Raw genomic sequence first — 24,674 nt, forward strand, 5'->3', positions numbered from 1 at the left:
AGAAACCAATCCCCTCAACCCTCAAAATAATGCTTTGGGTTTGTTGACTTTACCATTTAACCCAAAGCTGATCATTATTGATTTTTAAATAATTTTGGAATACCTAATGGAGCATTGATTCAAATAAATGGCAACATATACTTGGAATATATCAAATTAATCTTTCATTTCTCTTCAGTAAAGATAGGCAGAAGTTATTTTGATTAACATTTTTCTCAAGCTGAGGGCTGCTTAGGGCTTTGTTGGCTTGAGATTGATAAGCAGTGTGAAGATGTAGAGTGGTGACCCAGCTATTCTTATATGTGAAAACATTCGATTGAGTTAGAAAAGTGTCATTCAAATTGAGGCCAGACTCTATAACTTTGGACAGTTTTATTAGTATTTTTGTTTTTTATTTTAGAGCAGCAACGTAGGATAAGAAAACAAGAAATTGAAATCAACTGTCTCCTGAGTTCAGACTGGTTTCACTGCTTATTAGCTGTGTGATCAATGAGAAGTGCCTTAGACTTTCTTTTTTGAGATGGAGTCTCACTGTGTCACCCAGGCTGGAGTGCAGTGGTGCGATCTCGGCTCACTGCAAGCTCTGCCTCCCTGGTTCACGCCATTCTCCCACCTCAGCCTCCCGAGTAGCTGGCAGTACAGGCGCCCGCCACCACGCCTGTCTAATTTTTTGTATTTTTTTAATAGAGACGAGGTTTCACTGTGTTTGCCAGGATGGTCTCGATCTCCTGACCTCGTGATCCACCCGCCTCGGCCTCCCAAAGTGCTGGGATTACAGGCATGAGCCACCGTGCCCGGCCGTTCCTTAGACTTTCTGATCCCCAGTTGCCTGCAAAGTGAAAATAATGTTTAAATGCATTTTAATGGCTAAGTGACATGATACAAGCAAATCATTTAAGAGAATGACTGACATGAGATTAGTAATAAATGGTCCCATTCAAAAAATGGAGTGGGGAGCTACAGCTCAATGACACGGACCTCAGAAAACTCTAAAATTGCTACTATTCTCCAAAGAATTTCTAATGGACAAAACTGCAAGAAAATTAATAGTGTATAAAGATTAGGGATGGAGGATTGGATTTGAAACCAGGTCTGGAGGAGAAGGTAGAAAAGAAATGCGGAAGTGCTGGATGCTCGGTGAGATGAAGAGAAGCTTGAGTAGGAAGGCAATGCTCAGGAATTCCTGCAAGGCCTGCGACCGAGAAACAGCTCATGATTTCTCAGTGTCTATTTTGAGGAGGGAGCTTTGGATTGCAGGGCAGTGGAAATGGGAAAATCGCTGGCCTTTAGAGTCTAGAAACAGCGAGGACAAATAAAATGCTGAAAATGGAAAAAGAAACTCTTAAGTCATTTTTTTTTCTTTTCTTTTTTTTTTAGCTTCAGGCAAAAACCAATATGCACAAGAATAACTTCAGATTTTTCATTCAAATTTTTATCGCTAATCACTCTTGTTGCTTGGGAGAGGAACCAGAGTAGACTCTAAAGTGGAACTTTGCAGGGGAGGGAAGATATGCCTGTTGCTTGTGCAGTTGTGTGTTTATTCAGGGCTTATATTTAGCTTTGTGCTCGAGGATGGCCTGACTGGTGTCTATAACCAATGTCTCTTCTGATTGGCTGATCCATTCTGGGCTGGTTGGTAAATATTTTGATTCCTTATAGAGGTAATAGAGTGCGTATGTACTTAATATATTTCCATGAGGTTGTAGGGCTGAGTATTTATTAATCTAAGTATTGGTTGTGCAAAATTAACTGATTAGCTTCTTATTATTAAAGTTCTCTTTATGAGGTGGTTTATATAAATCTTACTCTTTCCTTGCGAAGTCAGCTCATTGTAGTAGGAGAGTCGGAGCTAAATACAGGCCTTTGTTTATCATCTTTTCATGTCCCTGTCCTTCCTGGCTTCTTCCCACTGTCACTTGCTCTTGGCTGTTCACGGTTATTACTAGAGGCCTGGAGAGCCCACATCTTTCATTGTTCCCCAGCTCCCAATCCCATTGCCCCTGGATTAGCTGGCCTGCCCTGCTTTTGACTTCCACAGACTGGCAACCACCCACCCTCTGTGTTTCTTCATTTGTATTTGAGATTTTGTTTGGAAATTATAGGATTTACATCAAAGCTTTTAAAACTTCACCCTTTATGAACTCAAATTTAAAAAAATCAGTGTCCGTTGGTGGCTAAAGCCAGTGGGCTGAAAGCTTTTCTGAATCAGGAAGAGACAGGCCGAGTCTGAGTAGCTTCAAAGACCTGCTGTAAAATAATAATCTGCTGTTACTTCACTAATGTTATTTATCAACATGTATTTAACTCTGATGGCTGCCATCGAGGTCTGTATTTCCTGCAGATGGAAGACAGCAAGGAGGGAGCATAATCTCACAATTCCATGGTATTAGACTGTCACACAGCATCACTTATGTCAGCCTATACTGGTAAAAGAGAAGTGTAATCAGTCAGTTGTGTCATCAGAACAAGAAGCATATAAAAATGATTCAAACCTGTAATTCAAAAACAAATCACAATTTGAAAGTGGTTAACAAATGTTTTTGATATGCTCTGGAATGTATAGAGAGGGGAAAAGTGAACAATTTTCATAGAGCCCCCAAAATATCTGAGAAATCAGGATACTACCCAGCAAAATGAAAGTGGGTGAGTGGAGTGGGCCGTGCCCATGGAATTCATTAGTAAATGATGATCGAATTAATGGAAAATAAAGAAATGAATACATGATTTGGAAGAGCAAAGAATTCAGTTTAGGTTCACAAACTTCTCCTGAATTCTGGTAACCTCTTGTTATTGGGGATATGGGCCCTGCCCAAAAGGAAAACAGATAAGTATATAAATATCAGCATAGGATGAAAAATATAATGGTGGAGCAATTCACAGAGTATTATGGGAATAAAGAAGAGGGGAGGATACCCCAGCCTGAGGAAGCAGGACGGAGAGCCAGGGTTGAGTTTAGGGAAGGGTTCCTGAAGGAGAAACACTTTAAACAAAATATTCAAGGTTTAATCAGGGTTAACCAAATGAGACAGAGTCAAGGGTATTTTAGACAGAAGGACTCACATGAGCAAAGCGATGGAAACTTGCAATTGCATGGTGAATATCAGAAACTATAACTGTTTTAATATTACTGAGATGCCTATGGGACAGGGAAAGAGGCAGATGAGTTTGCAAAGGTAGGTAGGCCATGAAGGGTTTTGTAAGTCATTCTAAAGAGCTTGGCCTTTATTCTGTAGTGAATGGGAATCTGTCAGAAGGTGACATGACTGAGTTTCAGAATGATCACTCTGGCTTCTGTGCAGAGTTTAAGAAACAAGATAAGGCTTAAATCAGAGAGAGGAATGGGGGGACTATTACTGTAGTGTTGGCAAAGGACAATGAGGGCTGGATCTAGGGTCAAGGTAGGATGTATGAAGATGAAACGGTACATGGAGAAATATCTACGGGACAGAACTTCAGGATTTGGTGGCTGATAGAATACAGTGGATGATGAGGAAGCAAGAAAAATGATGTAGTTTAGATTTATGCTCCAGTACTTGGTGTGGATGACTGGAGAAATGGTGGAGAGTAGTAAGGTGAGATCCTTGTTTCTCTGTTTCCCTGCTCTTCCAGAATCCAAAGAGGTGACTTCTGCTGACCTTGCTAAAGAGGAAGAAAGTGATTGTACATTTACAGATTCTCTTCCCACAGGTTTAGTGTCCTAAGTACAGGCAGAGGAATGACTAATCTCAGTGGTGAGATATGCCAGAGTCAGAGGGCCACCTCTATTTTCTGGGTCATTGCTAATGAGTGGCATAATTTTTGTAAAAAAATATATCATTTTGGATTTGTTTTTGTTCAGGCCTGGTGTGCGTTGGATTTTTGCATGTCCAGGTAGTAAGGGTAGTAAGTCTCAGTTGGAAAAGAGGGTGTTCCCAGCCTGAGACAGAGTGGGTTAGTTGGCCTCTTCTACACCATGTTGTCTTCAGTGTTAGCTGGAAGGAGCATGATGCCATATTTTGGGCCACAGGCCTATGCGTCCTCTCCTATACTAGGAAGCCGTGTAATGTATGAGTTACTGTGTAACTACTAACAAGGCTGATAGCTCATCACCCTTTGGTTCTTTCTGTCTATTCTTTATGAATCTATCTGAGAGGAGTTGAGGGTGGAGGTGGTAGTGCTGAGAAAAATGGAATGAGGGCCAGTACAATTCACTGATGTAGAGAGCTCAGGAGGAAGAATGAGTCTGGGGTATGACTACAAATTCAGTTTTGGCTAAGTGTGCTGCCCAGCAGTGGGTGTAGAGCAGGAATTTGACTTTATAAGTTTGACGCTGATCTAGCCTTGATGTGTCCTGCAAGGACACATTTAAGGTCTGTTGAGATAGTCTTGGCTTCATGGTGAACCACATGTTGACAACAACAAATAGTAGATATAGTGCAGTCTTTACTATATATAGGGAACATTCTGCTCAAAGCCTTTGGAGAACAGAAGTTATTAATATATCTACAGGGCAAATCCAAGTATAACAAAAGTGTTTGTGGTAAATGTCTTGTAAACAAAATATTTTCAATTGTTTAGTAAGGCTTCAATAAATTTTACCCCAAGTAATAGTCAACCTAGTAAAATTTTGTTTTGAGCTCCTTTTGTATAGTTTCTTGAAGTTTGATATTGGGGCTCATTATTTATAAGGCTATGCATATATAAATATGGATATAAAGAGTAAAATGTGCAAGAAAATGTTTTCTCCTTGACTGTCACCCATTTAAATTCAGATTCCCTTGGTATCTATCCCATAAGGAGAAGGAGAGAAGTACTCAGGTTACGGCAGCATAAAGGCCATTTATGAATTAATTTGTTTATTCATTGGTCAACATTTCTAAGTCTTCATCAGATGAAACACAATGTGCTAAGTTCTGGCGATACCAAATAAATAAGACTTAGTGTCCCAAGGGAGCTGAGGGAGATGTCAGTCATTGCAATGTGTAGCAATGAGACTGATTAGAGAGGTGTGTACAAGGGAAGCAAACTGATATACCAAGGGCCAATTTGCTAAAGGATCAGTTTCTCAATGGCTAATTCCCCAAAAGCCAATTTACTGAAGGATCAGCTTACTACATAAATATTTTGCCAACTTTACCACACTTACAGATTTAACAAAGACTTATTTTAAGGAGTATTGTTTTAAATATAGTAAAGGATTATAAATAAATTTGTGTATGAATATTTTAAGACTATATTTTTAAAATCCATTCAACCATAAAGTGTGTTTTTCTTACAGATGTATTCATCTTAGCAGTATTTTAGGATCAGTTTGATATTTTTGAAAGCTAAGTTTTCTAGGGAGGCTTAGTCTCTTTGTAAATATATTCTTATGAATATATTTATAAATATGCCTTTCTTGAATATGTTTGTGAATATATCCTTCTAACAAATATAACAAAAATTTGGCATTTCATGTGGGAGCCTTTCAATTTTTACTAGTTTTCAAATTCTTTTTAAAGTCATTGGCTGTTTTCCTAATATTTTAGTATTATTGAAATTCTTGTGGCAAATTTCACATTATGACCCCTTTGATGGATTTATCAACTTTATCAATTAACCAAAATTTGTTTCTTGTACTCATTGATAAAGGTTGTGGTAAGAATAGTAGGACCATCTGCTAAGCTGAAAAGAAGAATCAGTGAAACACGAAGTCTGGCCCACTGACCTAGAGAGGGGGACACCCAGAGGGTACAGGAGGGAAGACTAGGGGGCAGAGGAAGCTGGAGGGCATGGCTGGGATGGGGGTGGGAGGAACAGGGGACAGAGAGAAAGGGAGACTGGAGGCAGTGGGTGTCTGGGACAAGAGATGGAAAGACAGAGGGGCAGAGAGATTGAGAGACAATGGCTGCAGAGAGACACAGAGTGGAGAGAGTCTGAAGGCCCTAAATCTGGCCCCCTTGTAAATGTTTTCATTCCATTTAGTGTGGTTTATTGTAGAACTGTGTAGGGTTACAATGATCATACAAAATTTGTGGTATATAGCGAAATTCGATAAATTCACCAAAACGACTGATGGCAAATGGATTCTTTGGCAAATTGGCCTCAGGCACATTGGCCATTACTTTTTCAGGCATTCCTTAAAATGAACATTCAGTAGATCGATGGTAGAAGAAAAAAACAGAAAAGGGACAAATAAATGTCAGGAATTGAAAACCGTAACTACAGACACGTTATGAATTAAATTGGCCCAGGGCTATGATTTACAAGCACAAAGGTGGTTTAGGAAGCCTGCCAGTTAGGGACCATAACTTGATTTAAATCGTGATGATTAAGTGTCCTTTGACAGACCAAATTAAGTCTTGGACGAGCAAATGATTGAGAAGGGAAGAGTATCTAGGCAGAATATGAGAGAATAGAGGTAGGAGAGTGTGGTTGGATTCCAGGATATTGTGGGTGGGGAATGTCAGACAGTGAGCTGGTTAGACAGGCAGGGGCCAGAGAAAAAGGATCTTGTATGTCTTTTGAAGTTAGAGAGGGGATTAAAAGAATTAAGCAAGTGCAATGATTAGATACGTGCTTTAGAAAGATCACTTGTATTAATGTGGCTGGTTGTTTAGAAATGTTTACATATGGAGACAAAGGGACTGATTCTTAAACTCTCCCAATGTTTCAGGTATTAGATACAGAGGGGTTTAAAAAAAGAGAAGTGATAGAGGAGATTAATATTTAGATCTACTTAGATGAAGTTGGAAGCCATTATCCTTAGCAAACTAACACAGAAACAGAAAACCAAACACTGCATGTTCTCACTTAAAAGTGGGAGCTGAGCAATGAGTACATGTGGACACAGGAAAGGGAACAACACTTACTGGGGTGTGCTGGGGAAGAGTGGGAATGGAAGAGCATTAGGGAAAACAGCAAATGCATGCTGGGCTTAATACCTAGGTGCTGGGTTGATAGGTGCAGCAAACCACCTATGGCACATGTTTACCTATGTAAAAACCCTGCACATCCTGCACATGTACCCCAGAACTTAAGAACAAACAAACAAACAGACAAAAAACAGATTTACATCTGGGCATCATTTGTGTCTAGAACTAGCAACACTATGGGTTTTAATGAGACTCTCTAGGTAGTCAGAGAAACAAAAGACAGCTTGGCCACTAAAACATGGAAAGGGCAGAAGAGAATTCTGCAGAATCCTGAATCTCTCAGATATGTGATGGGGCACCTGGTGGGTGCAAGGAAGAGAAGTAGGGAAAGCATTAATTAGAAATGAAGAATTAAATATATCTGAAGTTAGCTGGCTGAGAGCTCTTCCAGAACTTACATGTGCCGAATATTTATGTTTGTGCCTCTCTGGCCCAGTGAATACTGAGCTGTTCAAGAGTTAAAGACAGGCCACATCTTTGTAAGTTCAGTCTCTTGCATTTATTAGGCTTATAAAATATGTTCCTTTTATTTGGACTAGACTGACTACAACAAGCATAGGTTGTGAAATAGCCAGTTATAGGGAAGCTGAATGGTCTATTAAAACTAAATAAATCAGGGAAGCATGGCTAGAACATACCTCAAGTTTCTGTCTTCCCATTAGTGTCCATTGGACTCTACCACCAACAAATTTAGTATTCTTTCCAGAAAAAAATCAAACTCTCCAGGCACTGAACCGTCTAGTTCCCAGACTTAGGGAAACATGCCCTTCTGTTAGATCTTAAGGTGAACTTGTGAGGCAATGGATTGCTGAGTGCCTTCAGAGCTTCAGTGAGCAGAGCTGCTATACATCTCTGCCCCATGAGAACACACCTGTTATTTCATATGGCAGAGAAGGCATGGCATTGACGAACACAACCATTGTTCTGCCTTCTGTCCACCACAGCCTCCTCCATTTTTGAGATGTTCTCCTTTTACATCTGTCTTCATCTTCAATTAGTTTCAGATTTCATGGATTTTTCCTTGAGCTGGTAGGTATATATTTTATGGTACAATTTGATTAGTTTAATTATTATTATCATTTTTGGTCTTTTAATGTGTACATTTCATCAGGAGCAATGAGTTTTTGAGTTTGGGGAGAAATGACAGTCACACTTCATTTATGTTTGTATATGTCATTAACATGAAGGATTTTGTCCATGAGCTTAACGTTATTATTGCCAACGTATTAATTCATGAGACTTCCCAGGAAGTCTTGTAACACTGTGACCCAGGTCTTAGGGGTAAGACACTAAAAGTGAGAACAAAATTACAGAAATGAAGGTTGGAATTATTTCTTTTTAGTCCTGCCTTTAGCTTATTAGATAACATACTCTCCCAATGACATCTTAATATTTTAATTCATATTTATTTTTGTTGGACCAATTAGCATATTAAATTTTATGAAAAGCTTTAATGCAAGATATAGAAGGAAACAGGAAATTATGTGAATTGTCTAGATAAGTGAGGGTGTTATGACCTAGAGAGACTTTGAGAAGTACTGACCTTTATATTGACCACATTATTTGGCTCTAATGCAATAATGCTAGAAATAAATAACAAAAAATAACTAGAATGACATCTACAGACGAAAGTAAAACTATAGTACAAAGAACTCATGGGTCATAGAATAAAGTCCAACAAAAATTAAAAATCAGAATTAAATGATATGAAAAACACTATAGAGCAACTAGTTGGATGCAGCTAAAGCAATCCATGGATAGAAATATGTAGTTTTAAATACTTACATTAGATAAGAAGAAAGCCTGAAGATTAATGCACTAGGCATCCAAGTTAGTAAGTTAGAAAAAGATTAACAGAATATACTAAAAGAAAGTATAAGGAAGGAAATAATAAACTTGAGCAGAAATAAATGAAATAGATGAACTATATTAAAGCACTAATGAGTTCAAAGGTTAATTTCTTTTGAAAGGATTAATGAAAAATTGAAAAACACTGATCAGGGAAAAAATAGAAAAGGGCCAAATAAGTATAAGGAATTGAAAATTATAACTACAGATAAGGTATGGATTAGAAAGAAAATATTGAAAATAGCTATATAATGAGACATTTGGAAACTCTGAAGTATATAACTTCCTGAAATATACAGCAAAGTTTTCAAAAATATAACTTACTGAAACCAATTCAGAAATAAATAGAAAACTCAAATAGTTATAAATCATTAAAAATTTGAATCATCAGTTAAAAAATCACCATAATGGAAACAGTAGTCTCTGATGATTTTTTTTAAAATTTATTTATTATTATTATACTTTAAGTTGTAGGGTACATGTGCATAACGTGCAGGTTTGTTACATATGTATACTTGTGCCATGTTGGTGTGCTGCACCCATCAACTCATCATTTACATCAGGTATAACTCCCAATGCAATCCCTCCCCCCTCCCCCCTCCCCATGATAGGCCCCGGTGTGTGATGTTCCCCTTCCTGAGTCCAAGTGATCTCATTGTTCAGTTCCCACCTATGAGTGAGAACATGCGGTGTTTGGTTTTCTGTTCTTGTGATAGTTTGCTAAGAATGATGGTTTCCAGCTGCATCCATGTCCCTACAAAGGATACAAACTCATCCTTTTTTATGGCTGCATAGTATTCCATGGTGTATATGTGCCACATTTTCTTAATCCAATCTGTCACTGATGGACATTTGGGTTGATTCCAAGTCTTTGCTATTGTGAATAGTGCTGCAATAAACATACGTGTGCATGTGTCTTTATAGCAGCATGATTTATAATCCTTTGGGTATATACCCAGTAATGGGATGGCTGGGTCATATGGTACTTCTAGTTCTAGATCCTTGAGGAATCGCCATACTGTTTTCCATAATGGTTGAACTAGTTTACAATCCCACCAACAGTGTAAAAGTGTTCCTATTTCTCCACATCCTCTCCAGCACCTGTTGTTTCCTGACTTTTTAATGATTGCCATTCTAACTGGTGTGAGATGGTATCTCATTGTGGTTTTGATTTGCATTTCTCTGATGGCCAGTGATGATGAGCATTTTTTCATGTGTCTGTTGGCTGTATGAATGTCTTCTTTTGAGAAATGTCTGTTCATATCCTTTGCCCACTTTTTGATGGGGTTGTTTGTTTTTTTCTTGTAAATTTGTTTGAGTTCTTTGTAGGTTCTGGATATTAGCCCTTTGTCAGATGAGTAGATTGCAAAAATTTTCTCCCATTCTGTAGGTTGCCTGTTCACTCTGATGGTAGTTTCTTTTGCTGTGCAGAAGCTCTTTAGTTTAATGAGATCCCATTTGTCCATTTTGGCTTTTGCTGCCGTTGCTTTTGGTGTTTTAGACATGAAGTCTTTGCCGATGCCTATGTCCTGAATGGTACTACCTAGGTTTTCCTCTAGGATTTTTATGGTATTAGGTCTAACATTTAAGTCTCTAATCCATCTTGAATTAATTTTCGTATAAGGAGTAAGGAAAGGATCCAGATTCAGCTTTCTACTTATGGCTAGCCAATTTTCCCAGCACCATTTATTAAATAGGGAATCCTTTCCCCATTTCTTGTTTCTCTCAGGTTTGTCAAAGATCAGATGGCTGTAGATGTGTGGTATTATTTCTGAGGACTCTGTTCTGTTCCATTGGTCTATATCTCTGTTTTGGTACCAGTACCATGCTGTTTTGGTTACTGTAGCCTTGTAGTATAGTTTGAAGTCAGGTAGCGTGATGCCTCCAGCTTTGTTCTTTTGACTTAGGATTGTCTTGGAGATGCGGGCTCTTTTTTGGTTCCATATGAACTTTAAAGCAGTTTTTTCCAATTCTGTGAAGAAACTCATTGGTAGCTTGATGGGGATGGCATTGAATCTATAAATTACCTTGGGCAGTATGGCCATTTTCACGATATTGATTCTTCCTATCCATGAGCATGGTATGTTCTTCCATTTGTTTGTGTCCTCTTTTATTTCACTGAGCAGTGGTTTGTAGTTCTCCTTGAAGAGGTCCTTTACATCCCTTGTAAGTTGGATTCCTAGGTATTTGATTCTCTTTGAAGCAATTGTGAATGGAAGTTCATTCATGATTTGGCTCTCTGTTTGTCTATTACTGGTGTATAAGAATGCTTGTGATTTTTGCACATTAATTTTGTATCCTGAGACTTTGCTGAAGTTGCTTATCAGCTTAAGGAGATTTTGGGCTGAGACAATGGGGTTTTCTAAATATACAATCATGTCATCTGCAAAGAGGGACAATTTGACTTCTTCTTTTCCTAACTGAATACCCTTGATTTCTTTCTCTTGCCTAATTGCCCTAGCCAGAACTTCCAACACTATGTTGAATAGGAGTGGTGAGAGAGGGCATCCCTGTCTTGTGCCAGTTTTCAAAGGGAATTTTTCCAGTTTTTGCCCATTCAGTATGATATTGGCTGTGGGTTTGTCATAAATAGCTCTTATTATTTTGAGGTACGTTCCATCAATACCGAATTTATTGAGCGTTTTTAGCATGAAGGGCTGTTGAATTTTGTCAAAAGCCTTTTCTGCATCTATTGAGATAATCATCTGGTTCTTGTCTTTGGTTCTGTTTATATGCTGGATTATGTTTATTGATTTGCAAATGTTGAACCAGCCTTGCATCCCAGGGATGAAGCCCACTTGATCATGGTGGATAAGCTTTTTGATGTGTTGCTGAATCTGGTTTGCCAGTATTTTATTGAGGATTTTTGCATCGATGTTCATCAGGGATATTGGTCTAAAATTCTCTTTTTTTTGTTGTGTCTCTGCCAGGCTTTGGTATCAGGATGATGTTGGCCTCATAAAATGAGTTAGGGAGGATTCCCTCTTTTTCTATTGATTGGAATAGTTTCAGAAGGAATGGTACCAACTCCTCCTTATACCTCTGGTAGAATTCAGCTGTGAATCCATCTGGTCCTGGACTTTTTTTGGTTGGTAGGCTATTAATTATTGCCTCAATTTCAGAGCCTACTATTGGTCTATTCAGGGATTCAACTTCTTCCTGGTTTAGTCTTAGAAGAGTGTAAGTGTCCAGGAAATTATCCATTTCTTCTAGATTTTCCAGTTTATTTGCGTAGAAGTGTTTATAGTATTCTCTGATGGTAGTTTGTATTTCTGTGGGGTCGGTGGTGATATCCCCTTTATCATTTTTAATTGCATCGATTTGATTCTTCTCTCTTTTCTTCTTTATTAGTCTTGTTAGTGGTCTGTCAATTTTGTTGATCTTTTCAAAAAACCAACTCCTGGATTCACTGATTTTTTGGAGGGTTTTTTGTGTCTCTATCTCCTTCAGTTCTGCTCTGATCTTAGTTATTTCTTGCCTTCTGCTAGCTTTCGAATGTGTTTGCTCTTGCTTCTCTAGTTCTTTTAATTGCGATGTTAGAGTGTCAATTTTAGATCTTTCCTGCTTTCTCTTGTGGGCATTTAGTGGTATAAATTTCCCTCTACACACTGCTTTAAATGTGTCCCAGAGATTCTGGTATGTTGTATCTTTGTTCTCATTGGTTTCAAAGAACATCTTTATTTCTGCCTTCATTTCGTTATGTACCCAATAGTCATTCAGGAGCAGGTTGTTCAGTTTCCATGTAGTTGAGTGGTTTTGATTGAGTTTCTTAGTCCTGAGTTCTAGTTTGATTGCACTGTGGTCTGAGAGACAGTTTGTTATAATTTCTGCTCTTGTACATTTGCTGAGGAGTGATTTACTTCCAATTACGTGGTCAATTTTGGAGTAAGTACTATGTGGTGCTGAGAAGAATGTATATTCTGTTGATTTGGGGTGGAGAGTTCTATAGATGTCTATTAGGTCTGCTTGCTGCAGAGATGAGTTCAATTCCTGGATATCCTTGTTCACTTTCTGTCTCGTTGATCTGTCTAATGTTGACAGTGGAGTGTTGAAGTCTCCCATTATTATTGTATGGGAGTCTAAGTCTCTTTGTAAGTCTCTAAGGACTTGCTTTATGAATCTGGGTGCTCCTGTATTGGGTGCATATATATTTAGGATAGTTAGCTCTTCCTGTTGAATTGATCCCTTTACCATTATGTAATGGCCTTCTTTGTCTCTTTTGATCTTTGATGGTTTAAAGTCTGTTTTATCAGAGACTAGTATTGCAACCCCCGCTTTTTTTTTGTTCTCCATTTGCTTGGTAAATCTTCCTCCATCCCTTTATTTTGAGCCTATGTATGTCTCTGCATGTGAGATGGGTCTCCTGAATACAGCAGACTGATGGGTCTTGACTCTTTATCCAGTTTGCCAGTCTGTGTCTTTTCATTGGAGCATTTAGTCCATTTACATTTAAGGTTAAGATTGTTATGTGTGAACTTGATCCTGCCATTATGATATTAACTGGTTATTTTGCTCGTTAGTTGATGCAGTTTCTTCCTAGCGTCGATGGTCTTTACATTTTGGCATGTTTTTGCCATGGCTGGTACCGGTTGTTCCTTTCCATGTTTAGTGCTTCCTTCAGGGTCTCTTGTAAGGCAGGCCTAGTGGTGACAAAATCTCTAAGCATTTGCTTATCTGTAAAGGATTTTATTTCTCCTTCACTTATGAAACTTAGTTTGGCTGGATATGAAATTCTGGGTTTAAAATTCTTTTCTTTAAGAATGTTGAATATTGGCCCCCACTCTCTTCTGGCTTGGAGAGTTTCTGCCGAGAGATCTGCTGTGAGTCTGATGGGCTTCCCTTTGTGGGTAACCCGACCTTTCTCTCTGGCTGCCCTTAAGATTTTTTCCTTCATTTCAACTTTGGTGAATCTGGCAATTATGTGTCTTGGAGTTGCTCTTCTCGAGGAGTATCTTTGTGGCGTTCTCTGTATTTCCTGGATTTGAATGTTGGCCTGCCCTACTAGGTTGGGGAAGTTCTCCTGGATGATATCCTGAAGAGTGTTTTCCAACTTGGTTCCATTTTCCCCCTCACTTTCAGGCACCCCAATCAGACGTAGATTTGGTCTTTTTACATAATCCCATACTTCTTGCAGGCTTTGTTCATTTCTTTTTCTTCTTTTTTCTTTTGGTTTCTCTTCTCGCTTCATTTCATTCATTTGATCCTCAATCGCTGATACTCTTTCTTCCAGTTGATCGAGTCGGTTACTGAAGCTTGTGCATTTGTCACGTATTTCTCGTGTCATGGTTTTCATCTCTTTCATTTCGTTTATGACCTTCTCTGCATTAATTACTCTAGCCATCAATTCTTCCACTTTTTTTTCAAGATTTTTAGTTTCTTTGTGCTGGGTACGTAATTCCTCCTTTAGCTCTGAGAAATTTGATGGACTGAAGCCTTCTTCTCTCATCTCGTCAAAGTCATTCTCCGTCCAGCTTTGATCCGTTGCTGGCGATGAGCTGCGCTCCTTTGCCAGGGGAGATGCACTCTTATTTTTTGAATTTCCAGCTTTTCTGCCCTGCTTTTTCCCCATCTTTGTGGTTTTATCTGCCTCTGGTCTTTGATGATGGTGATGTACTGATGGGGTTTTGGTGTAGGTGTCCTTCCTGTTTGATAGTTTTCCTTCTAACAGTCAGGACCCTCAGCTGTAGGTCTGCTGGAGATTGCTTGAGGTCCACTCCAGACCCTGTTTGCCTGGGTATCAGCAGCAGAGGCTGCAGAAGATAGAATATTTCTGAACAGCGAGTGTACCTGTCTGATTCTTGCTTTGGAAGCTTCCTCTCAGGGGTGTACTCCACCCTGTGAGGTGTGGGGTGTCAGACTGCCCCTAGTGGGGGATGTCTCCCAGTTAGGCTACTCAGGGGTCAGGGACCCACTTGAGCAGGGAGTCTGTCCCTTCTCAGATCTCAACCTCCGTGTTGGGAGATCCACTGCTCTCTTCAAAGCTGTCAGACAGAGTCGTTTGCGTCTGCAGAGGCTTCTGCTGCATTTATTTTTTACTGTGCCCTGTCCCCAGAGGTGGAGTCTACAGAGACAGGCAGGTTTCCTTGAGCTGCTGTGAGCTCCACCCAGTTGGAGCTTCCCAGCAGCTTTGTTTACCTACTTAAGCCTCAGCAATGGCGGGCGCCCCTCCCCCAGCCTTGCTGCTGCCTTGCCGGTAGATCACAGACTGCTGTGCTAGCAATGAGGGAGGCTCCGTGGGCGTGGGACCCTCCCGGCCAGGTGTGGGATATGATCTCCTGGTGTGCCTGTTTGCTTAAAGCGCAATATTGGGGTGGGAGTTACCCGATTTTCCAGGTGTTGTGTGTCTCAGTTCCCCTGGCTAGGAAAAGGGATTCCCTTCCCCCTTGCGCTTCCCAGGTGAGGCAATGCCTCGCCCTGCTTCAGCTCTCGCTGGTCGGGCTGCAGCAGCTGACCAGCACCCATCGTCTGGCACTCCCCAGTGAGATGAACCCAGTACCTCAGTTGAAAATGCCGAAATCACCGGTCTTCTGTGTTGCTCGCGCTGGGAGTTGGAGACTGGAGCTGTTCCTATTCGGCCATCTTGCTCCGCCCCCCTCTCTGATGATTTATAGTTAAGCTCTACTTATAGTATACAAATCATTCCAGAATATAGAAAAAGATGAAATGCTACCCAACCTATTAATGAGGTTAGTAAACTTTGATACTAAAACCAAATCAGAAAAATACACACAAAAAAATCATTCTCAGCAAACTATCGCAAGAACAGAAAACCAAATACCACATGTTCTCACTTATAGGTGGGAATTGAACAATGAGATCACTTGGACACAGGAAGGGGAGCATCGCACACTGGGTCCTATTGTGGGGAGGGGGTATGGGAGAGGGATAGCATTAGGAGATATACCTAATGTAAATGACGAGTTAATGGGTGCAGCACACCAACATGGCATATGTATACATATGTAACAAACCTGCACGTTGTGCACATGTACCCTAGAACTTAAAATATAATAAAAAAATTATAGGTCAATGTCTTTCACAAATATAAATGTGAAATTTTAAAAACAAGTTAAACTAGAAGTGTATAAAAATGAAAAGATACCATGATCAAGCTGTGGCTATCCCAGGAATTTATAATGTGGGTTATTATTTGACTATTAATGTAATCTATTACGTAAATATATTAAAGGGTTATAATCATATAATAATGTAATACATGTAGAGAAACATATTTGACAAAATTTAACATTCATTCATGATAAAATCTCCTATCAAATTAAAAATAGACAGGAACATCCTTAATATGATAAATGGTATAGAAGAAATACCTATAGTAAACTTGATACTTAACGGTGAAATGTTGACAGAATGCATTTTATGAGCAGAAACAAAAGTAAAGGTGTCCATTATTACCTGTTTTATTCATAATTTACTGATTTACTAGCAGTATAACATATGAATGAATAGTATATTTACTGATAAAGAAGAAATAAAAACTTATTATTCACCAATGATGTAATTATGAAGAAAATACAGAAGAATCTACAGATAAATTATTAATAAGAAAATTTAGGCTGGTTGTGATGACTTGCACCTGTAATCTCCACACTTTGGGAGGCTGAGGTGGGAGGAGGATCACTTGAACTCAGGAGTTCCAGACCAGCGTGCGCAACACAGCAAGGCACCATCTCTAAAAAGAAAATTAGCCAGGCGTAGTGGTGCATGCCTGTTGTTTCAGCTGGTTGGGGGCTGAGGTGGGAGGATTGCTTGAGCCCAGGATTTCCAGGCTGCAGTGAATCAGGATTACGCTACTGTACTCCAGCCAGTGTGACACAGCAAGACCCTCTTGCAAAAAACAAAACAAAACAAAAAACAAAGCACAAACAAAAACTAGTATAGTTGCTGAAAGCAAAGCAATATGCAATAGTCAATTGCCTTTTTATATATTAGCAAAAATAGTGTAATTTCCACATTACAAAAAAAAACAGAGCACTCAAAAGTAAATGGAACAAAACCAAAAATTGACAAATGGGACTTAATTAAACTAAAGAGCTTCTGCACAGCAAAATAAATAATTAACCGAGTAAACAGACTACCTACAGAATGAGAGAAAATATTTGCAAGCTCTGCACCTGACAAAGGACTAATATTCAGAATCTATCAGGAAGTTAAACAAATTAACAAGAAGAAAACAACCCACTAAAAAGTGGGCAAAGGACATGAACAGACACTTCTCAAAAGAAGACACATATATGCAAGCCAATAAACATGAAAAAATACTCAATATTACTAATCATTAGAGAAATGCAAATTAAGACCACAATGAGACCATGCAGGGTGTCTATTATTAAAAAGTCAAAAATAACAGATGTTGGCGAGGCTGAGAGGAAAAGGGAACACTTAGGCACTGTTGGTGGAAATGTAACTTAGTTCAACCTCCATGAAAAGCAGTGTGGAGATTTCTCAAATTACTAAAAATGGAGCTACCATTTGACCCAGCAACCATAATTGATACCATTACTGGAGTGGATATCTACCCAAAGGAAAAGAAATCATTCTGTCAAAAAATATCTGCACTCATATGTTTATCCAAGCACTATTCATAATAGCAAAGTCATAGAATCAACCTAAGTGTTCATCAAATGTGGTACATATACACCATCAAATATTGCACAGCCGTAAAAAGGAGTGAAATTATGTCGTTTACAGCTGGAGGCTATTATCCTAAGTGAATTAATGCAGAAACTGAAAACTAAATACTGCATGTTCTCACTTATACGTGGGAGTTAAACAATGGGTACATGTGGACATAAAGCTGGAAGCAATAGACACTGGGGACTCCAAAAAGGGGCAGGGAGGAAGGGAACAAAGTTGAAAAACTACGTATTGGGTACTAGGTTCACTATTTGAGATGATGGGTTCAACAGAGGCCCAAACTTCAGTATGACTCGATATGCTCATATAACAAATCTTACACATGTACTTCCCGAGTCTACGATTAAAAAAACAACAGCAGCAGCAACAACAACAAAAATGACAAAGTAGTGAAGTTATGAGAGTAGGGTCATTGAAGTTTCTTTATTTTTTGGCAGGATAATGAAAGCGTTAATTATCTTCATATTGGTCAATTCATGCACACATATGAAAATGTAATTATCTAAAAACATAAATGAAATATCCAAATTTCCAAATGGGAGAAAATAAAATACAATTTTAAAGACTTAATTAGTTTGGCTGAATTAAACAAACCAAAATTACACAAACAAATAAATGATGAGTTAAAAAGTCACTTGAGTTTGAAAAAGGCAGCCCAAATATATTAGTAATAATCATAATTGATTTACTCTACAATATTATGCTGAAAGTCCCTGACAATAGATTAAGAATGTAACACATGAGAAAAATACCATAAGGATTAGAAACAAAGAAACAATATTATTATTTGAAGAAAACACAAATATGGGAAATCCATACAAATCTATCAGCAACTATTTAAAAACATACTGAGTTCCACAAGGTTGATTGATAGAAAAAAATCAGTAACTACAAAAGCGGTAGCATTTCTATACATCAGCAGTAAAAATACATATAAAACATTAAGAGGTATGATAATAATTGCCACGAAATGTTGCTTAAATAAAAATCTAATGAAATAATTGCAAAATGATACTGGATGAAATATAAAAGTCATGGGTAAATAAGGAATTATATTCAGGGAAGTGGAGACTCAGTATTTAAAACAATTCAGTTATTCAATAAATTCAATGCCATTTCAATAAAAAAGATAGTACTTAGGAATAAATCTAATAAGTGATGTACAATTTTTTTAATGCAAAACTTTCTTAAGATATATTAGGGAAGACAAACCAATGTAAAGGTTAATCGTACTCATTCAGAGAAAGACTTTCTGACATAAAGATGTAAATTTATCACAAATTAATTAATTTTATAAAATTCTATTAAAAATCTCAAGAGTTTTTTTGGGAAGTACGATAGGTATGACTTGCCAACCTGATTTTAAAACTTAGTTGGAAGTGCAAGTGGCTAAGAATAGTAAATACTCTTCTGACTACCAAATAACAAGATGGGTGACTAGTCCTATTAAATATCAAGATGTGTAACAGACATAATGCTAAAAATTTAAACTGATGTGTGGTGTTTGTCTGAGGTAGACAAAACTGGCTGGTAGAACAGAATAGAGATTCAAAAACATATCCATGTACACATGGAAATGTAATAAATGACAAGTGATTTTTGGATCAATGGGGAAAGGATAAACTCTCCAATAAATGGTGCTGGGGCAATTGGTTATCCATATAAAAACTGGATGTTGGGTATCAATTCCAGATGATTAAATACTTAATTGTGAAAGATAATGCTACATAAAATTTAGAAAACTGTGTGCAGGAGGATGTCTATTTGAATCTGGAGTAGGATGGGATTTCAAAATTTTCCAAAAATTGTTAACTTAGAATATATTAAAATTAAGAACATATTAATATATTTATCAAAAGACATGATAAAGAAAGTGAAAAGCCAAACCACAAACTGGGAGAAGCTATTTGCATACATATAGCAGATAAATAATTAACATGGACTTTTATAATGAATTCCTACAAGTCAAGTAAAAGATGATCCAGTAGAAAAATGATAGAAGTATGACTATAATTGCTGCAAAATGTTACTTAAGTATAAATCTAATGAAATAATTGCAAATTATTTGAACGATCAAGTATTTGACCTAATTGGGCCAAATATTTAAACAGTGAACTCAGAAAGAAGGACTAAGGAAATTGATTCAATCTCATTACTAATCTGAGAAATGAAAATTAAAATAACAATACCCTCTGGATTAATGAAAATTAGAAATCTGAAAACTCTAAACAAGGCTGTAGAGCAATGGGAATCGCATGTATGGCTCCTTTGGAAAACCATGGCATTACTTGGTAAAATTAAAGCTGTGTATACTTTTGAACCAACCATTCCCATGTTCGGCATAAATCTTAAGAAATGTTCATACACATGCACAAAGGGACATGTACAAGAATAGCAGCATTGTTGGCAAAGACAAAAGAACTGGAAAATAATGCAAATGTCCCTTAGCAGTGGACTGAATGATTAAATGGTAGTATGTTCATGTAATGGGATACTACATAGCAGAAAAAATGAACTACAGCGACTCACGCCAGCATTGGCGAATCATAGCAACATAATGTTTGGTGAAAAAAGCAAGTTGCAGAATAAATATGGCATGATTCCATTTATATGAAGTCTCCAAACATTCAGATGTAGACAATATATTGTTTGAAGATCCAAATACGATAAACTCATGAAAAAAAATTGGGGAACGATATACCCAAAATTCAGGATATTGATTATCTCTGGGTTGGGGGCTGGGATGGGGAGTAGAATAGTATTAGGAAAGCATCCTCCAGGGCTTCAAAAATTCTGATTGTTTTGTTTTTTAAGTTGAATGATGGGTACCTGGATGTTTATAATATCATTCTTTGTATATTAACATATGTAATAAATATTTATTTGTATCACTTCAATATTTAATATAGACAATTTAAAGAATATTTGATTAACAGTCTGTAATGACCTTAGCTTAAAAACCTCTCTCTTTTTAAATTTCTAAATTAATTATTCTGCTTTTTTGCTGCTTGAAATTTAGGGATCAGGCCGAGCTTGCAGTGGCCACGCCTGTGTCATGGCACTTTGGGAGGCTGAGGTGGGAGGCTGAGAATCCAGGGTCAGGAGATGAGAGGAGACCATCCTGGCTAACATGGTGAAGCCAGATCTCTACTAAAAATACACACACACACACAAAAACAAAAGAGTGGCCAGAGGCATGGTGGCAGGCACCTGTAGTCCCAGCTACTCAGGAGGCTGAGGGCAGAATAAGCGACGAACCTGGGAAGCAGGGGTTTGCAGTAGTAGGATTAGCCACTGCCTCCCAGCCTGGGGCAAGAGCCTCCATCTCAAAAAAAAAAAAAAGAAATTTAGGGATTAAAGTGAGTTCAACTAACAAGTTTGTTATGAGAAGAAAAAAATATTTCTCCACATTACTGGGTTGCAGAATGGAAGATGAAGATAGGACCTTATGTTTTGCGTATAGAAGATGATCAGAAAAAGATCTGGCTTGGAATTAAAATGAAGAAAAAAGTAAAACTAACTTCCATCTCTTCTGAGCAAGAAAACATTTGGTTTCAGAATTTTCAGTGAACTTTTCCTTCCTCTTAAGTTGCTCTGCCTGCCCTTAAGCTGGTTTCCTGGTATTCTACCGTTTGAGTAATCCCAGGGAATCCAATATCCTGACATACTTGGCCCTGTTCTCAGGAAGAGGAGGTGTGGAGAGCAGCTGAGGATTTTGGATGGCCTGGCTTCTGGGATTGCTGTGGGAACACAGCTGGAGAAACCAGGCATACACAGAGGCCAGGTTTGCAGAACGAGAAGAAACTGAATTACCAGCAATTTGAGGCAGTGCTGTCAGACAATCTAGTTAATTTATTTCCAAATAATTAACTTGAGGACCTTAATTATGTAGATTAATTATCAGCCATCATCATCTTCATTATCACCATGTTTACTGCCACCGAGAGCACCTTAAACAGAGCCACAGATACTGCTCAAAGTCAGTTTAAAATCTGAGTCGGATATTCCAAGAGTTTGTGAATTAAGCAGCAAAGACGAAGATGTGGTCAAGAAAAAAGCACAGGCAAATGAACTTCCAACATTAAACTAATTAATGGCAGATTCTATTGCTTGTACTTTTTCGCCATGCAGACTTATTTAATAAGCTTTTGCATCCCCATCCCATAAATAAAGCTTGCTGAAAAATGATTTCTTCATAGTCAATATTTTAATTATTATAAATCCCATAGTCGTGAAATCATACTTTAAAAATAAAAAATTAAAACAGTAATTTCAGTTTCATAGAACCTTATTGATGCAGAATATAGTAAGCTAATTGTTCACGCCTTTCAGACTCCACAAATATTACCAATTTGTCAGTCACATGTTTATTATCTTCTTTGATATGCAATATCCAACTCTATTTTAACATACTTTTCCCCTTGTGGGCTTGGCTGTTCACTATCACAAGAGCATGGGCAGGTACTGGGGTACAGGGAGAGAGCATCAGCTTGGGTTCAAATCCTGATTTCATCACTGGCTAGTTGTTGGGCCTTTGGAAGTTGTTGAAAATCTCTCCGTTATTTAAAAAGTCTCAGTTTCCTCATCTGTGAAGCAGGCATAATAATCTCTATCTTAAGAGAACACAATTAAAACCTGCAGTACACAGTAATTGCTTCTTAAATGTTAATTCCTTTGTTCATAAAAAGTAGCAAAATGTATTGAATTATTTGCTGAGAGTAAATAGAAGGTGAAAGAAATGCATTACACTTCACTTGCCTTCAGAATTTCAGGACAGCTGGCTGTTGACAATTACCATATTCCTGTAGGGCAACAAAACTCTTGGATTTGGTCCTGGGACGGAAGTTGCAGGACCAAATCTCTGCCTTTCTGCACTTTCACATATAGAATTTGAAATGACATGTGAAATTTTACAGTGTTAAAGAAATGATCTTGCTGAAAGATGATTCAACTTGAAAGCAAATGAAAAATAATTTGATTAAACCTTGAGAAAAAGCAGTGAAAACCTAGAGATGATCAAGTAACGTAAATTTTCAGTTAATTTGCTTGGTGTCGTGGTGAGCACTGGGACTTGTTTTTTAAATGCTGACAAGGCAACATTAGTTGCCTTCTGGGCTATAATTTTAGTTAAATATCATATAATTATTTTTTTCCATAATTAAGGTAACAATATATTACAAAGCATTTGGAAAGTAGAGCAGTAAAAACCATGCTATTTCTTCCAGGCTTTTGCCTATGTATATTTTTTGTGGCTGCAATCATAGTTTGTATGCAAATTTTCAACTTGCTTTTTTCAGTTAATATTATGTCAAAGCATTTTAAAGTGCTAAGTGGTATATTACATTCAGTGATTTATTTAGCAGATTTTCTATTGTGAATTTTCAAGTCGCTTCCCAACTTTTGCTGTAATATATAATTATTATGAAGAACAACTTTGCTTTTGAAATTTTTAAAATAATTTTTATCCGTGAGGCAATTGAGGTTTTAGAAGGAGAATAAAAGTATCAGCTCTGAAAACAGTATTCAGGCAAACCTCCTTCAGATTCTTCTCCTGGTGCCTTACCAACTTTTATCAATTGTAATTTTTAATTTTTATTTAATTTTAATTTTTATTTTATCAGTGTTTCACAAATTTCCTTCAACCAAATTGATCCTGATTTCTATCAGATTCTGCCTGATTTGCAACTTGCTTCTGTTGCAATATGCTGGTAAAGGCAGTTGTACTTAAAATTTAGCTTCACTTAACCCAAATAATAGTGCAAGGTCATGGGAAAGAAGAAGACTAAATATTTAAAAATGACTAGAGAATTTTATGAATACATTTACTCCCTAAACCCAAGTGAGAGGACTGGATTGAGTTGCACAATGGTCATCTTGTCTTTTCTTAATGCTGCCTTTGCCCTTTATCTTTCTTCTTGTTCCCTCATTTTTCCCTTCCCCCAGACTATTCTTCCAATGATTTTTGAGGGCTCAGTGGATTTGTCTGTCCTCTTTTCCTCCTCTCATAGTTTCTGTTTTCCTTCCCTGCCGTATGTCCAGTACCCAGAAATGCAGTTTTCATCACTTTGGAAGAAGAAACTGAATTGCCAGTGGTTCTCAGTATTTATTATTTTATTAATTATATTTTATTATTTAATTTTTATTATTCATTAAAAAAATTAATTCAGTTAATAAATTATTATTAATACATTTGGTGCTCAGTATTTATTGAGCGCCGTGTGCCAGGTACAGTGCTAGGTGCTGGAAATTCAACAACACAGTCCGTTTGGCTAAAGAGGCTGATGGGAGTGGTGGTTCACATTGGATATCTGAAGGCAGAGCTGGAGTTAGCTAAGCAAAGAGCTTGTGACATGGGAATTTCTGACAGGGAACAACTTTTGCAAGGGTATGTGCTGAAAGCAAACATGTAAAGTGCAAAGAGAAGGAAGGCCGAAGTGTCTGAAACCCTACTCCTGTAGTGTAGAGTCCGTCCGCACATTGCAAAGCATAAGGCTCAGTTGCCTACTACTTTCCTGTCAGTTTCCTCTTTGGAAAGTCAGGTTAAATGCTTCTGAAAAGTTCCCAGAATCCCAGTGCATTTACCTTTTTTCATCATGTCTATAAGATGAAGAGGTCCGGCCACTGGTCCATATAAACATCTTAGAGAATGTTGGTCCAGGGTCTCCTTTCCTTACGGTGGATGTCCTGGAGGAATGGCAAAAAGACCTAGAAGAGGTACACATGGAAGTTAACAGCAACGAATAGCTCTCAGTGGATGGACTCTTACTTAACAACAGGGTTGTGATGCCATAGAGGCAGTGGTTCTCAATCCCGGCTGCATATTAAAATTGACTGGGAATTTTTAAAAAAAACACTGGAGCCTGGTCCTCTCTCAGAAATTTGCATTCAATCTTTTTAAAGCTTCCTTAGCTGATTGTAATGCACTGCTGGGATTGAGAATTACTGCCTTAGGAAAACATGGTTTTCTAATTGATGTTAAAGTCACATTTTCCCCAAAATATCTCCTTCAAAATATCACTTTGGTACAGTTTCACACTCTTTACTATGCTGTATTTTTCCAAAATTTTAGTTCAGATTTGGATACTAAAATTTGACTTCTTCTTTTCAATCTGGTTTTTTTTTTTTTAAATGCTGACAAGTGTGACATGTTGGTGATGAAATGTCATCTTTTAACCGTGCCCCACTTTTGCCGCTGTTGTGGCATCTGCCCATGGCAGTTGAGTCTCTGCCTAAGAAAATTACAGCATCAGTGGCAGCTGATACTCTCTGGCTTCTGGA

At 37.9% G+C, this 24,674-nt stretch overlaps 1 protein-coding gene across 2 annotated transcripts in view; it reads right to left on the minus strand.

The window, feature by feature from the left end:
* Window positions 1-24,674, minus strand: part of KCNMB2 (potassium calcium-activated channel subfamily M regulatory beta subunit 2) — a 305,703-nt gene that overhangs the window by 18,143 nt on the left and 262,886 nt on the right. For both annotated transcript variants that reach the window (XM_017955685.3, XM_017955689.2), the window contains exon 2: window positions 23,979-24,101. In XM_017955685.3, the coding sequence (XP_017811174.1) occupies window positions 23,979-24,034 (56 nt within the window). In that variant the 5' untranslated portion in view covers window positions 24,035-24,101. The remainder of the gene's footprint in view (window positions 1-23,978; window positions 24,102-24,674) is intronic.

Source organism: Papio anubis, chromosome 2 (assembly GCF_008728515.1).
Source record: "Papio anubis isolate 15944 chromosome 2, Panubis1.0, whole genome shotgun sequence".
NCBI classification, from domain to species: domain Eukaryota; kingdom Metazoa; phylum Chordata; class Mammalia; order Primates; family Cercopithecidae; genus Papio; species Papio anubis.